The 15,135-nt window shown below is 37.5% G+C and overlaps 3 protein-coding genes across 3 annotated transcripts; 2 read left to right on the top strand and 1 right to left on the bottom strand.

Annotated features, from left to right (window-relative positions):
* Nucleotides 1–806: 806 nt before the first annotated feature.
* LOC106358158 (B3 domain-containing protein At3g17010) lies at nucleotides 807–3,084 on the top strand. The gene is made up of 4 exons (XM_013797908.3): nucleotides 807–1,620; nucleotides 1,964–2,255; nucleotides 2,337–2,587; nucleotides 2,660–3,084. The coding sequence occupies exons 1-4, from the start codon at nucleotides 1,522–1,524 to the stop codon at nucleotides 2,918–2,920; spliced, it is 903 nt and encodes a 300-aa protein (XP_013653362.1). The 5' UTR covers nucleotides 807–1,521; the 3' UTR covers nucleotides 2,921–3,084.
* A 100-nt stretch (nucleotides 3,085–3,184) lies between these two features.
* On the bottom strand, nucleotides 3,185–4,549 carry LOC106358160 (universal stress protein PHOS32). The gene is made up of 4 exons (XM_013797910.3): nucleotides 4,138–4,549; nucleotides 3,827–3,936; nucleotides 3,516–3,634; nucleotides 3,185–3,418 (listed from the first exon to the last, which is right to left on the bottom strand). Exons 1-4 carry the CDS (start codon nucleotides 4,319–4,321, stop codon nucleotides 3,340–3,342), a joined length of 492 nt encoding a protein of 163 aa, XP_013653364.1. The 5' UTR covers nucleotides 4,322–4,549; the 3' UTR covers nucleotides 3,185–3,339.
* Nucleotides 4,550–9,438: 4,889 nt separating this feature from the next.
* Nucleotides 9,439–14,149, top strand: LOC106358161 (phytochrome B). The gene is made up of 5 exons (XM_022699560.2): nucleotides 9,439–9,619; nucleotides 9,695–12,024; nucleotides 12,236–13,037; nucleotides 13,123–13,413; nucleotides 13,623–14,149. Exons 2-5 carry the CDS (start codon nucleotides 9,888–9,890, stop codon nucleotides 13,858–13,860), a joined length of 3,468 nt encoding a protein of 1,155 aa, XP_022555281.1. The 5' UTR covers nucleotides 9,439–9,619; nucleotides 9,695–9,887; the 3' UTR covers nucleotides 13,861–14,149.
* Nucleotides 14,150–15,135: the final 986 nt, after the last annotated feature.

The following is a 15,135-nucleotide window of genomic DNA, read 5'->3' on the forward strand; positions in this document are numbered from 1 at the left end:
ACATAAATATGTACTTCAAATATTAAATTCCATATTTGTTTTAATATAATATCGAAAATAAGTATTTAAAATTTAAATAAGTAACTTAAGTATCCAATTCTTTATAAATAAGTATTTATTTTTATGTTTTGCTTTATTTTTTTTATTTTACTTCGGGTATATCCGAGCTGATTTGATATAGCCCGGATCCAAATGATATATAGTTACTTTATGGGCTTTAGGATTTGATACAACGAAACCAAAGTGTTATATCCGTATCCGACCCATACTTATAAATTTATTAGAGTGAGACCTAGGATTTGATACAAATTAGAACCAAAATCCAAAATATTCAACTCAAATTCCAACGGATACCTGAACGTCCTTGCCTATTCTTAATGATTTAGAGTTTTGTTAATCGGAGACTTTTCCAATTTTTTTTAAAAAGGATTCTTTTTATTTTTGACGGAAATATGATCTATCGATTTTAGTTAAACATAAAATTTATAAGTTTGGCATGAAAACATAAAGTTACGGTTTTGATGAAAAACTTATTTTAATTTTTGACTGGAAACATAATTTTATGATTTTTCCGTGAAAACGTAATTTTATGTGACAAAAAAATATAAATTTGTTGTTTTTGATGAAAAATGAAAACCTAATTTCACGGGTTTGATGTGAAAACATAATTGCAGGTTTAGCGGGTTAACTTAATTTTAAGGTTTTAATGGCAAAATGGTATACTTGTTTTTTCGCCAAATATGTTTTTTTTCTTTTGGCAAAAAAATAAAATTTACGGTTTTATGATTTTGACAAAAAACATAATTTTATGATTTTTTCAAAAAATATAATTTCATAATTTTAACGAAAAACGTAATTTTATGATTTTTGACAGAAAATTATGTTTAACATTGTAAGAAGCGTTATCATATATTGCATGTATGTGTGGTGTGGTGTATATATGTGTTTGTTTTCTTTATGTATTGTAAAAACACATGACTTTGGTGTGATCCAGAAGGTGATCTCATCTTTGTACCATAGTTTTTACTTTTCAGTTTCTAGAGAAAAAGTTTCCAACTTTGACTGTTCAGAAAATAAAAACGTTAAAGAGTTACTGAATGTAAGATCAAATTTACTAACAAAAAACTAGCTGTAACTTTTTGTTGATCATAAACAAATATTAATTAATATATAGTTTTAATTGTTAGGGAGTGTCAAAACAAAACGTAAGAACGGTAAGTTTGAAGTGTGTCCTTTTGCCACATCAGGGATTCTCAGGTACTCAAAACTAGCATATGATTTTGAGTGTCTGTGAAGTCACGTTTTAACAGTTGTTGTGTCTTTTATGTTACAAAGGAAGTAATCACTTTGACTATGACCCTCTGTTTTGAAAATAATGAAAAAGTTAAAATACTTTGAAAATGAATAACTAGACATACTTTTCTCACTTGCAGTACCAGAGAAACAGAGAGAGAGAGAGAGAGAGAGTGAAGAGGTTTTGAATTTAGATAGAAGAAGAAGTGTTGAAGGAGAGACAGAGAGATGGGTTGGAACCGTGGTTTTGGTAGGGTGAAGGATGAAAGAAAGAACTTGAGCTTCTTCAAGATATTCCAGAGTGCAGATTTATTCTCTGAATCCATGGTAACTCTCTTCTTGTCCTTAGCTTTGTGATTTTCTTGATAACTCTGTTTCAAAAGCAGAGTCTTTGTGTTGTGTTTAGTGGGTTTCAAGTTAAAGACTCATTCTTGTGGATCTCTTAGTCTTTAGCTTTGCTTTGTCTCATTAAGGAAGTGTCACTCTTAGTTTGTTCACTCTTCCCTTTAAAAATATAAAGTTGTTTGCTTAGTCTTTACTCTTTAGCTTTGCTCAGATCTTTCCGCTCAATTATAGGCGAAAGGTTGAAACTTTACCCTTCTTTTGTTGTAACTTGACAAGAAAGTTAACTGTTTTTTTTTTTACACTCTTCATTGCATGTTGAAACCAGAGAGCGATGCCTTACAACTTCATGAAGAACATCTCTAAGGAAGACTTCTCCTACAAGATGGTGATAAGAGCGCAGTGGGGAAGCTCATGGGAAGTGGACATCTCCATGAACCCTAGGTTCTACTACATGGAGAAGTCCGGATGGAACCAGTTTGTAACCGACAATGCTTTGGGAGAAAACGAGTTTGTGACCTTCACTCACAAGGGTCTTATGCGCTTCAATGTCAACATCTATGGGAAGAACGGCAAGGAGATTGTCACACCTCGCAAACCCCACACAACGACTCCATTTAGTAAGCTTTTGCGTTTGATTCTTCATGAAACAAATGAGATTGTGATGAAGAACCAACTCGTTACTTTGATGATTCAAACAGGTGGGATCAAGAAAGAAGAAGATGTGAAGAAGGAAGATGAGTCCATGGGAGTAGGAGTTGAGATCGAAGTGCAGAAGAAGAAGAGAGCTGTGGAGGTTGGTGAATCTTCGAGAGGAGCTGCGCTCAAGAAGAAGAAAGCTGAGAAACCTAAACCATCCAAGAAGAAGAAGAAGAAGATGAAGAGAAAGAAAGTCAAGAACGGTGTTCCAGAATTCGAAATCACCATAACGAACTCATACCTCAAGTTCCTGGTAAGATCAAAATACCAAAGACTCAAAACAAACTCAAAATAGTCTCAATGTTTGATATTTTGTTTTTATCAGGCAATCCCAAAGAAGTTTGAGGAGGCGTACATCCCGGATGAGTCTAAGGTGTATATGATACATCACTCTGAAGGGAAGGGTTCCTGGGAGGTTTTTTGCTTGGTGAGGCAGACTAGGACAATCTTCTCAAGTGGATGGTGTAGACTGGCAAGAGAGTATCCTTTATCGGTTGGTGATAGGTGTACTTTCCACCTCGTCAAACCTGACGAGTTTGTCCTCACCACCAAGAAGGCCAGAGAGGAGATCACTGTGATCGAGTGATGAAACTGAATGTTTTAAGTGTCTTTTCAGCTTTCTTATATCTAAGGAGAAGCATATCGCTTTTAGTTTATGTGTTGGGTTTCTGAGTTTGTATTTGTCTATGTTCCCCTGACTTTAACTTGCTTTTCTCTGTTTTATGAAGTTAGTCTTGAGACTTTAAATTTTGTTTAATCTGTTTATGAGTTTACCCTTGAGGTTAATGATCAAAGTAGGTAGTAAAAACCATTGACATGATTAAAAAGAGTTAATCAATTAGTCCAAAACTCAAAAAACAGTGTGTGTTTATTAGGTAGTGAAGTGTAAAGATGCACAGCAGAAAGAACATACAAGTCACACAAGAGTTAGTTAGTAATACAAATTCAGACATAACAAAGCACAAATCTTAGAATATAAAACGGTTATCATGTTCTCCAAGCAAATCAGTGGTGAGCCTTGACGACGGTCACAGGGCATGCCACGTTGTTCACAACATGGTTGCTTACACTTCCCATTATCATCCTGCAAACATAAACAAAGATTCTTCAATACTTATCAATATATGTAATTTATTTCCACTTCAAATTGAAATCTTGAAAAATATGGAGAAATATTTAACCTTTTAAGGCCACCAAGGCCTCGGTTACCGATGACAAGACTTGAAAGAGGAATATGTTCAACAGCTTCACATATCTTCTCACGAGGATCTCCCCAATATATCTTCATCACTACTGTAATCTGCATCATGTTTCACAACATTTAATCTTCATTTAACAGAAACCAAATTAACATTTGACTTAAAGGAAAATTTCATTCATGTGGAATGATATGTTTTTTTTTCTTGGTCACAAAAAGCTTTGCATGAATATTATGGACTAATCTAGCAATTACTATATTATATTCAACCAAGAAGGGAATCAAGAAGTTTACAGATTTCTTCCTAGCGGCAGTGTTGGCAATGTCAAGGGTTTCAGCATCTGGCTTCACTGCATACTTCTTCATCACGGCAGCTTCAGAGAATTCACTCAGCGGAATCAGAGCTGAAATGTTACAACACAAAAAAATAGAGTCCAAACTATTAATATATGACCAGTAACCATTAGCTCTCAATCATGTTCCAGAGAGACATGCAAAAAAAAAAAAAAAAAAAAAAAGCCAAAGACTAACAAAGCAAACGAACGATGCATAAGTTCAAGTTCTTTCAACACAGAGATAATCAGATAAAGGCTAAACAACCGTACGTGATCCAACGGTCTCCCAGAGCTGCATCTCGCCTTCCTCGTAATGCATGTCGTGAGCCACGGTGATAAGGATTAGATGATCGCCATCGCGAACGACGTTGTCAATGGCCCAGTTCAGAGCTTTCTTGCTGCACTCCGAAAAATCCACCGCCACTCCGATCTTCCGACCACTACTCTCCTCCATATTCTCTCTCTCTCTCTCTCTCTCTCTCTCTCTCTCTCTCTCTCTCTCTCTCTCTCTCTCTCTCTCTATGACAATCTTTTTTCTTTCTGAAACTTATCTCTATGACAATCTTTCACACCGAAAGCTCGGTTCTTTATCATCTTCTCTCGGAGACAAATGATGTATGGAGGGAAAAGACTTAGACTAGGGAGACTATATCCCCCGTTACGCTGTCATGTGATCTGTATAAATGCTGACCGTTTTGATTGATTCGTAAACGATCACAGCCTTAGAAATAGAACAGCACACAAAGCAGTTGTAAAATAAAATATCTTTACAGAGAAAATAACGGACAAAAGAGGTGTGGAGTCTGGGCCCACGGAAACTTGAAGGTAAACAGACATCAAGCCACGTCGTTAAGTCAAAAGTCAGACAGCTTATTGGCTTTAATTTAACACGGTTAGATTGTTTTTTAAGTTATCACTAGATCTTGATCTGCTTTCATGTTTGTTAGTAAAACATATATTTGTTAATAAAATTATTAACATGTTTGTTAGTTCATAATATAAATAAAAAAGGTAATTCTCTCAAAATAGTCATTTTTAAATTTTTGTCACAAAATAACCCTAAAAAAAGAAAATGACTAAAATAGTCTTTTTTTATTTTGAAAATTTTAATATTTATTTTTAATATTTTTAAATTTAAAATCCTATCCCCAAAACTTTAACCCTTAGCTCTAAACCCTAAGTCTAGATTGATTAGTTAACCCTACGATGTATTTTTATCATTTAATAAAACTTATTTTGGTCATTTTCTTCATTAAGCGTTATTTTTGTGACAAAAACTTAAAAATGGTTATTTTAGAAAATTTCTCAAAAAAAATCTATTTGTTCAACCCGTTTCAACTTGATAAATATTTTGTATATTCGATGAAATAAACCAAAAAACAAAAATTGTAAAAATGTCTACTTATTAATCATAGGTTTGTTTAGAAAAATTAATTTTATTTTAAGTTTTTAAATATTAATTTGAAGATAATTAAAAAATTTTAATTAAGATTTATATTAAATGATAGTTTTGTAAGCACACATATTTAATAAATTTATGTAAATTTTAATTTAAAAATATATCAGATAAAACTTATTCTAATATAACTATTAACGGTTAGAGTATTGAATGTTTAAATTAAATAAAAAAGTATAGATTGCATAGAAATTAGAATTATTATCATTTACAAAAATATGAAAAGATTAGTTACCATGAATATATGAAATATTCAGTTATTTATTTTAGATAAATAATATTTATATAAGAATTAAATGCAATAGCATATCATTATAAATAAGTTGAAAATCAATGGAAGAATTCTAATAGAAATTCTGATTTAATAGTATAGATAGCAAATTAAAATAGATCTTGAGTTTTAAAAATGGATCCATTAGAGCTCGAGTTTTTTTTTAAATGGATTCTAGTTTAAATAACATTAATATTTTATTATAATAATTAATCAAATAAATTCTAGTGTTTAAGTAAAATTGGACTATTTGAGAAAGTTTGTGATGAAAATATTAAAATAAACTTTTTCATCCAACAATAAATATATTAAGAGAATTAAGAAATAATAACTATGAAACAAGGGTTTCGGTTCCTAAAAATAGTGAAAATATTATTCGAAAACTTTGCTTAAAAAAATATTTCCCATTTTTCTGGTTTTTCTATTTTTATTGTTAAAATAAATATTAATTTTATCATGGACATCTCATTCGTTATTAGAGAAATTTTCTATGATAATAATTTTTAAGTTTTTGTCACAAAAATAGCTTTTAATGAGAAAAATGACAAAAATAATTTTATTAAAGAGTAAAAATACATTTATACCCTAGAGTTAACTAATCTAGACTTAAAATTTAGAGTTTAGGGGTGGAGTTTTGAGGATATAGTTTCAAATTTTAAAAATAAAAAAAATATTAAAATTTTCAAAATAAAAAAGTTATTTTGATAATTTTTATTGAATGTTATTTTGTGACGAAAACTTAAAAAATACTATTTGAGAGAATTGCTCTGTGTTATCTTAATATATTATTTAATAATGTAAGTAAAATTTTAAAGTACATAAATGTAAACTATTTATGTAATGAGTCATTAGTTCTTAAAAAAATTGATAGTTTTTTTTTTAAAGTTTCTCAACTTTTCAATTTCTCTTTTTTTTTCTACTTTATCATTTTAGTGGAGAGACAGAGACTAATGGAAATGCTTTTATGAGATCCTACTGTAATTAGTAGTTTAAATATTGGGAGCTCTAGTAATCTCCCATTACGTAGTCTCCTTCTCGTTAGACAAAACCGACAACCGGATTTCAAGTTCCAGCCACCGCTATTTGCAGCCTGGCTATTTGATAAGGTCACAGAAATCAAATTAAGACGAATACATTAGCTAATCATCTTGAAATCAAATTTTTACATTTATTGTTTTTACTGCCTTAAAATAACACAGATTTTATCACCTAATAGAAACAAAATGTAATGTTTTGTTACCTCAAGAAGCTCACAGAATTCGTCAGGGGAAATATGAAGTATAGCTGACGCGGAATGGCCCGTACACCATGCGTATAGTTTGGTTTCCCCGTCTGCAAATGTTATCATTATGTGGAGGGTCTCAATACTTCTGATCCTGCGTTAGTGTTTCATTTTACCTAGTGTCATGATGATGATGATGATGATGATGATTTTTCGTTATGAAATAGCCGCAAACACTGTGTGATAATCTAGTGTTTTTGCTATGGCATTACTCAATCTAATCCAGTTAACATGACAAATCCACCAAAAAGAAACATGAGTGAGGGATATGATGCGCAAAAGAATCTTATATGGTGATGAAAATTACGATGTTTTTCTTACATTTATTCTATTATCAAGTTTTTAGCATTTCGTCAATTTATAATTTTGGGATACATAAGCTAATTTGAAATTATAGACGTCTAACAAAAAAACGAATGTACGGAAAATTGCAAGGGCGATTAGATAATTTGCGTGGAGAATACCACTGGTGCAACATCCGGCCACGTTGTTAGCGTACCTGCATGGCTTAGCTGAATTGGACTTCACAGACACGCGGTGATCACTTATTGGTAAAAATCTCTGAAGGCGGTTCTTAGCCAAAGAACCAGTACACTCCGGTGGGGATGGGTGCATGGATCATGATTAAGTTCAAAGTTGCATCAATGATCACTAGCTAGTAGTTTTTCATAGTAATATTTTATCTTCAGTAATTATTTCTGTCGTTATACTTAAACTTTATGTGTAATAAACTAATAATGTTAAAAAACAGTGGTAGGTTATGATAGAGCTCGAAAACAAATAATAATCATAAATGGAGAAATGGTTCAACAACAACAACCACTAAAGAAAGAGATAAAAGCAGTGACTAAACGTGAAAATGTGACGCAGACTTAACTTTCATGCACACGATTTTGTCATTTCTATCTTTTTTATCGAGCGAATGATATCTATTCCAAAATCCAACTAATCTATCCAAAAAAATTTGAATCTAAACGCAACTAATTTGATTTTTTAAAATGAATTTTGTAGGATTTGATTCAAAAATGAAAATTTACGTTTTGCTTAAAAAATTTCTTTTATCAGCATGCTATTACTGCTCACTTCTGTCATATCTATTTTTCTCCTGCTTTTTCTTTCTTTATCAATAGTATAATCTCTCTGCTCCTTTTCTTCTTTATCAATAGTTTATTATACTTGTGATTGTTGATTGAACGTTTTGTTCTGTTTCGAAGGAAAATAATTGTACGTTAAATATGGGGTATACTTTCACAAAATAATCCAATATTTTTTTAAAAAATATAATCCAAATTTAGATGTACGACTTTTAAAATCTTGTCACCTCGTATCAATTATAAGGTATGAACACGTAGTAGATTATAGCAAAATCAATTAGAATTGAGACTGTAGTGAACTCCGGTTCAGTTTTGTTGTTTTGGTATAGGTGTAGCTGTTAGCAGGTTTACATGATAACAAAAGCCCCAGTACCTATTAGCTTCTACCAATCTATGTTCTAATTGCTTTCTGTTGAGCATTTGCTTAAACGAAAAGCTATTCTTCGTGTGTATGATATTCAAAAAAATATACATTGTTAGATGAGACATTCATAAAACTTAATTTCCACACATTTTCATCCACGATCGTTCTCATCCTTTAGGTATAATTTATATTTTATTTGTAGCTAGAAAAGCATGAATACTTGCTCCAGTAAGAAGAGAGTCGCTAGAGATGGGGGACATGATAAATATGGTAATATCAAGGTATATGTAATTCAAATCTTTTGTACGTAACTACATACCACAAATTAAAGTTGAGTTGAAAACAAGTTTCTTAAATCAGTCGATATCCCAGTATAACCGGATATATAGTACAATGCATGGTTATGCAGATTGATGATACATACGACGTTTCAAAGTTGATCTACTCATATAGTACACGAGAGAGATTTTCATGAATTTTCCAAAATATCTCATTTGAGATATGCACTTGAAAAATTCTTTACTCTCTCTCTTACTTTTTCAATTTTTATTTTCATTTTCATTGGTAAGATATTTAGTAATGGAACTGCTACTTTTTTAATTAGATGTAGCGGTCTACGTTAAAGATTAACGATGATAAACAGTCATCAATATTTTCACGAGCAGGTTTGATATTTCTGCGTGTGTTTGTTTTATAGAAGATGATGACGAAATATAAGAAAGTAATTAGAAGGGACAACCACCATTCATTGTTTTCGATTACGTTTTACCTTTCATAGGATTTACATTGAAACAAATTGAAACCAAAATAATGAAAAAAGTACGATTTGAATTTAGTAGTATTGATGATGCGAGCTAGATTCGATTAAATGGTAGAGATGTCCTTAAGATTTGACCACTCCAGGGGCTCCCACGCGCCACGGGCCCAGAGGCCACGTGCGCGCACTAGAAGAATAAAGCATAGCCCACGTGATATTGGGCCAAAGTCTTTGGATCTTTCTCCCTCACAACACGACAAAGTAAAGTTTTGGGTTAAATTTACAAATAGTAAAACCTTTATGGTGATTTCTGAAAACAAGATATTATAAACATGGACAAAACTCAATCAGGAAAAGACAAGACACTGACTCTCCCTTTCTCTCACACACACATTGCCTCTCCTGCTTCAATTTCTACCTTTTTATATTTATTAATCCTCTCGCTATCTCTCCGATCCCAACTTCCCATCTTCCTCCCCCCTCCTCGAAATCTCACCACTTTTTCTGGGGAAAATCTTTATTTTCTCGGTAAATTTTAAATTATTTCCTCGGTTTCAATTTTCTGCAGAATTTCAAAAATAATTCTCTCTTTACTTTTTATAGAATCTAACGTAATCTCGAGAAATTCCCCACCTTTTTCTGCATTGGAGCTGAGAAAATCATCAAAATCCAGATAGAAAAGTTAACTCCTTTCGGTTCCATGGGGACCTCCTCCAGGTTTCATTATATCCATCATTGACGCCATGTCCCCGTTCATCTCTCGCCTTTAACTCCTAAAACATTAATTACTACACGCATGGTTTCCGGTGTCAGCGGCGCCGGCCGTGGCGGTGGCCGTGAGGCAGCTTCGTCAAGTCACAGCCCCGACCATACTCTCCACACCACTCATCACCGGAGAGACCAAGCTCAGTCCTCCGGGACCAAGTCTCTCAAGCCTCAAAGCCACACGGAGTCAATGAGCAAAGCCATACAGCAATACACAGTCGACGCGAGGCTCCACGCCGTCTTCGAACAATCAGGCAAGTCCTTCGACTACTCACACTCCCTCAAAACGACGACGTACGGCTCCTCCGTCGTCCCCGAGCAGCAGATCACCGCCTATCTATCGAGGATCCAGCGCGGCGGGTACATACAGCCTTTCGGGTGCATGATCGCCGTCGCCGAGTCCACCTTCACCATCATCGCCTTCAGCGAAAACGCGCGGGAGATGCTCGGCCTCACTCCTCAGTCCGTCCCCAGCCTCGAGAGGCCGGAGATTCTCGCCATGGGAGCTGACCTGCGCTCTCTCTTCACCGCCTCTAGCTCAGTTATCCTCGAACGCGCCTTCGTGGCGCGTGAGATCACGCTCCTGAACCCTGTCTGGATCCACTCCAAGAACACTGGTAAGCCCTTCTACGCTATCCTCCACAGGATCGACGTTGGAGTTGTTATCGACTTAGAGCCGGCTCGAACGGAGGATCCAGCTCTTTCTATCGCCGGAGCTGTGCAATCGCAGAAGCTCGCCGTTCGCGCTATCTCTCAGTTACAGTCTCTCCCCGGTGGAGACATCAAGCTTCTCTGCGACACTGTTGTGGAAAACGTCAGGGACCTAACCGGTTACGACCGTGTGATGGTCTACAAGTTTCACGAAGACGAGCACGGAGAAGTCGTCGCCGAGAGCAGGCGAGAGGATCTAGAGCCTTACATTGGCTTACATTATCCCGCAACTGACATCCCGCAAGCGTCGCGGTTCTTGTTTAAGCAAAACCGTGTCCGAATGATCGTTGACTGTCACGCTACGCCGGTTCTTGTGGTCCAAGACGATAGGCTGACTCAGTCTATGTGCTTGGTTGGTTCAACTCTTAGAGCTCCTCACGGTTGTCACTCTCAGTACATGGCCAACATGGGTTCCATCGCGTCTTTAGCGATGGCGGTTATAATAAACGGTAACGACGAAGACGGGAGCGGGAGAAGCTCTATGAGGCTTTGGGGATTAGTCGTTTGCCACCACACCTCTTCTCGCTGCATACCGTTCCCTCTACGGTACGCCTGCGAGTTTCTAATGCAGGCGTTTGGTCTGCAGCTCAACATGGAGCTGCAGTTAGCTTTGCAGATATCGGAGAAGCGTGTTTTGAGAACGCAGACGCTGTTGTGCGACATGCTTCTGCGTGACTCTCCTGCTGGGATCGTCACGCAGAGTCCTAGTATAATGGACTTGGTGAAATGCGACGGCGCCGCGTTTCTTTACCACGGGAAGTATTATCCCTTAGGCGTTGCTCCGAGCGAGGCTCAGATAAAAGACGTTGTCGAGTGGCTGCTTGCGAGTCATGCTGAATCGACCGGCTTGAGCACTGATAGTTTAGGCGATGCGGGGTATCCAGGTGCAGCTGCGCTAGGCAATGCTGTGTGCGGCATGGCGGTGGCGTGCATCACGAAAAGAGATTTTCTTTTCTGGTTCCGCTCTCACACGGCTAAAGAGGTCAAATGGGGAGGCGCTAAGCATCATCCAGAGGATAAAGATGATGGGCAAAGGATGCATCCTCGTTCTTCCTTCATTGCCTTTCTCGAAGTTGTTAAGAGCAGGAGTCAGCCGTGGGAGACTGTGGAGATGGACGCGATTCACTCGCTTCAGCTGATTCTGAGAGACTCTTTTAAAGAGGCGGAGGCGGCTATGAACTCCAGAGGTGGGGATGGTGCGGTTCAGGCTTGTGGAGGAGAGCAGGGGATTGATGAGTTGGGTACAGTTGCGAGAGAGATGGTTAGGCTTATTGAGACAGCGACTGTGCCGATATTCGCTGTAGACTCTGGTGGATGTGTAAATGGATGGAACGCTAAGATTGCGGAGTTGACTGGTCTTTCGGTTGAAGAGGCTATGGGGAAGTCTTTGGTTTCTGATCTAATATACAAAGAGAATGAAGAAACGGTTGATATGCTCATTTCTCGTGCATTGAGAGGTATATTCACTTCTCCAACTATGTTGTATAGTGGTCTTGTTTGATCAGTCGCAAGTTGTTTGTGTATGAGTGATTGCGCAACCTGGTCGCATGTTGTTTGTTTCGCTGTGGTATCTGCAACAGCGAAACCGAGCAAAATTTGTTGCAGCCCGCTGCGACATGCAAACGAACCGTATTACACATTATTTGATTGTTTGGTTGCGTTTTGCAGGGGACGAAGACAAAAACGTGGAGGTGAAGCTGAAGACTTTCAGCCCCGAGCTACAAGGGAAAGCGGTTTTCGTGGTCGTGAATGCGTGTTCGAGCAAGGACTACTTGAACAACATTGTCGGAGTCTGTTTCGTCGGACAGGACGTTACCGGTCAGAAAATCGTTATGGACAAGTTCATCAACATACAAGGAGACTACAAAGCCATCGTCCATAGCCCCAGCCCTTTGATTCCACCAATCTTTGCAGCGGACGAGAACACATGCTGCCTGGAGTGGAACACCGCGATGGAATTCCTCACCGGTTGGCCTCGCGGCGAAGTGATCGGGAAAACGCTCGTTGGTGAAGTGTTTGGGAGCTGTTGCAGGCTCAAAGGTCCTGATGCTTTAACCAAGTTCATGATTGTATTGCATAACGCCATCGGTGGACAAGAGACTGAGAAGTTCCCTTTGCCCTTCTTCGACCGGAACGGGAAGTTTGTTCAAGCTCTTTTGACTGCTAACAAGCGTGTAAGCCTCGAGGGGAAGGTCATTGGCGCGTTCTGTTTCTTGCATATCCCTAGTCTTGAGCTGCAGCAAGCTTTAGCTGTCCAACGAAGGCAGGACAGTGAGACAAAATCAAAAGAGCTGGCTTACATTTGTCAGGTGATAAAGAGTCCTTTGAGCGGTTTGCGTTTCACGAACTCCTTGCTGGAAGGTACGGAGTTGAACGAGAATCAGAAACAGTTTCTTGAAACGAGTGTTTCTTGCGAGAAGCAGATCTCGAGGATTGTCAGTGACATGGATCTTGAAAAACTTGACGACGGGTGAGTTTAGTTAAAACTCTCTACAAAATGGTTCTTGATAAGATTCTAAATATTGTTTTTTTTTTTTTTTTTTTCATTTGATCAGTACGTTTGAGCTAGTTAGAGAGGAGTTTTACCTCGGAAGTGTCATCAACGCAGTTGTAAGCCAAGCCATGTTCTTGTTAAGGGAGAGAGGTCTTCAGCTGATCCGTGACATTCCTGAAGAGATCAAATCTATAGCTGTTTATGGAGACCAGACAAGGACTCAACAGCTCTTAGCTGAGTTTCTGCTGAGTATAATCCGTTATGCACCGTCACAAGAGTGGGTGGAGATCCATCTAAGCCAAGTTTCAAAGCCAATGGCTGCTGGATCATCTGCTATTCGCACAGAGTTTAGGTACAATTCTTGTCTCCTCATATCCGGTTCTGGTCTTGTTTTGGTTATTGTTTGTTTAGGTGGTAGTTCTGGTTTGGTTAAACCGGATTAGGAACTTTTACGGAACCATAACCGGCAGAGAGACTGTTTGTAATGTTTTCACGTTTAGCAAACTAAACTTTGGTTTCATGAATTGGTTACTCTTTTATGTTTAAATTTTGTGGTTTCAGAATGGCGTGTCCAGGTGAAGGTCTACCTCCAGAGCTGGTCCGAGACATGTTCCACGGCAGCAGGTGGACGAGCCCTGAAGGGTTAGGTCTAAGCGTATGTAGGAAGATTCTGAAGCTCATGAACGGTGAGGTTCAATACATTCGAGAGTCAGAACGCTCCTATTTCCTCATCATTCTTGAACTCCCCGTTCCTCCTTTGTCAACAGCTGGCGGCGACATGATGTTGATGATGACATAGTATGTCACACGTACATAAGTTGGCAGTAGAGTTTGTGATGTATGTGTAAGTGTGCGAGTCTAACGACACTGGAGGAGGATAGAGAGTGTTTTGTTTCCGGTGAGATTAGTAGAGAAGAGGAGATTGTTTGGGTTTGACTTGCCGGAAAAGTAAACGTAACATGTAGTTATAGAGTCTGCAAGACTTTGTTTTCTCTTTTGTTTGCACCGTGTATATTTGATAACTCCAAGAGAGGAAAACGAATGAAAAAAAGAAGAGGAATTAAATGACCAATCCTTTTTAATTGTAACTCGTTATGTCGAGCAAAGCCCTGCAGCAAGTTATGTCAACTTTGTTCTCATGACTCGTAATACACAAATATTATATAGGGGTTGTTTAAGTGTTGGAGGTAGACGAAATTGGTTAGAAAAAGCCAAGTTGACAAAAAGGAAAATATAGGACTTTTTTGTATAAACAGATATGAAATTGCTCAAAGAGATTCACAAACACATGAAGTCGGTAAAAAAAAACTAGAGCTTATAAACTTATCGTCTTAAACTTATTTAGCGAATTCATAGTCTTTAACCAATTTTATGTTATAAACCATATGATGGATGTTCATAACCGGTCCGGTCTATAACCGGTCCAATACCGAGAGAGACGGCCCAATTTCAGAGAGAGAGAGGGCCGCATGAAGAGGAGAGAGAGGCGGCTTAGGCTTTAGAGAAAAGGAAACCCTATTTTCTTTTCCTTGTATTTGTACACTTTACATATTTATGTCTTTCCTTCTATCTCTTTGTAACTCTCATATATAAGGGCACTTTATGATTGAGTAATAATACACACAACTTACAGATTTCTAAACCTTAAGTTCATAACACGTTATCAGCACGATAGCCTCTAACACCCTGAGCCTAAAACCAAATCAACAAAACCCTAAAACCCTAAAACGAAAAGGAATCTGCCTCGGAACTTCAAAGATGCCGTTCTCCCAAACCGTGAGGACCCAGAAAACGATCAAGATATCAAATCGAAGCCCTTGCCGAGACGAATCAGTCAGTGCAAACCGCTTGTCGATCTGACCACCGACGCGCCCTCACGCACAGATACAATGCGCGCTGATTTGCTTTAAAACCCTAATCCGAACCCGACGATACCGACGAACCCTAATCCGTTCGCGACTCCGTTCCAGCTCGTGTTCAGCTCGCGTTCCTGTCCAGCTTGAGGTTCATTCTCTTGGTGGTCCGGTTTCAACAATCTACTAAAACTAAAGTTAAATTCGAATTCTAAGAACAT

The sequence above is a fragment of the Brassica napus genome, chromosome C3 (assembly GCF_020379485.1).
Source record: "Brassica napus cultivar Da-Ae chromosome C3, Da-Ae, whole genome shotgun sequence".
NCBI classification, from domain to species: Eukaryota; Viridiplantae; Streptophyta; class Magnoliopsida; order Brassicales; family Brassicaceae; genus Brassica; species Brassica napus.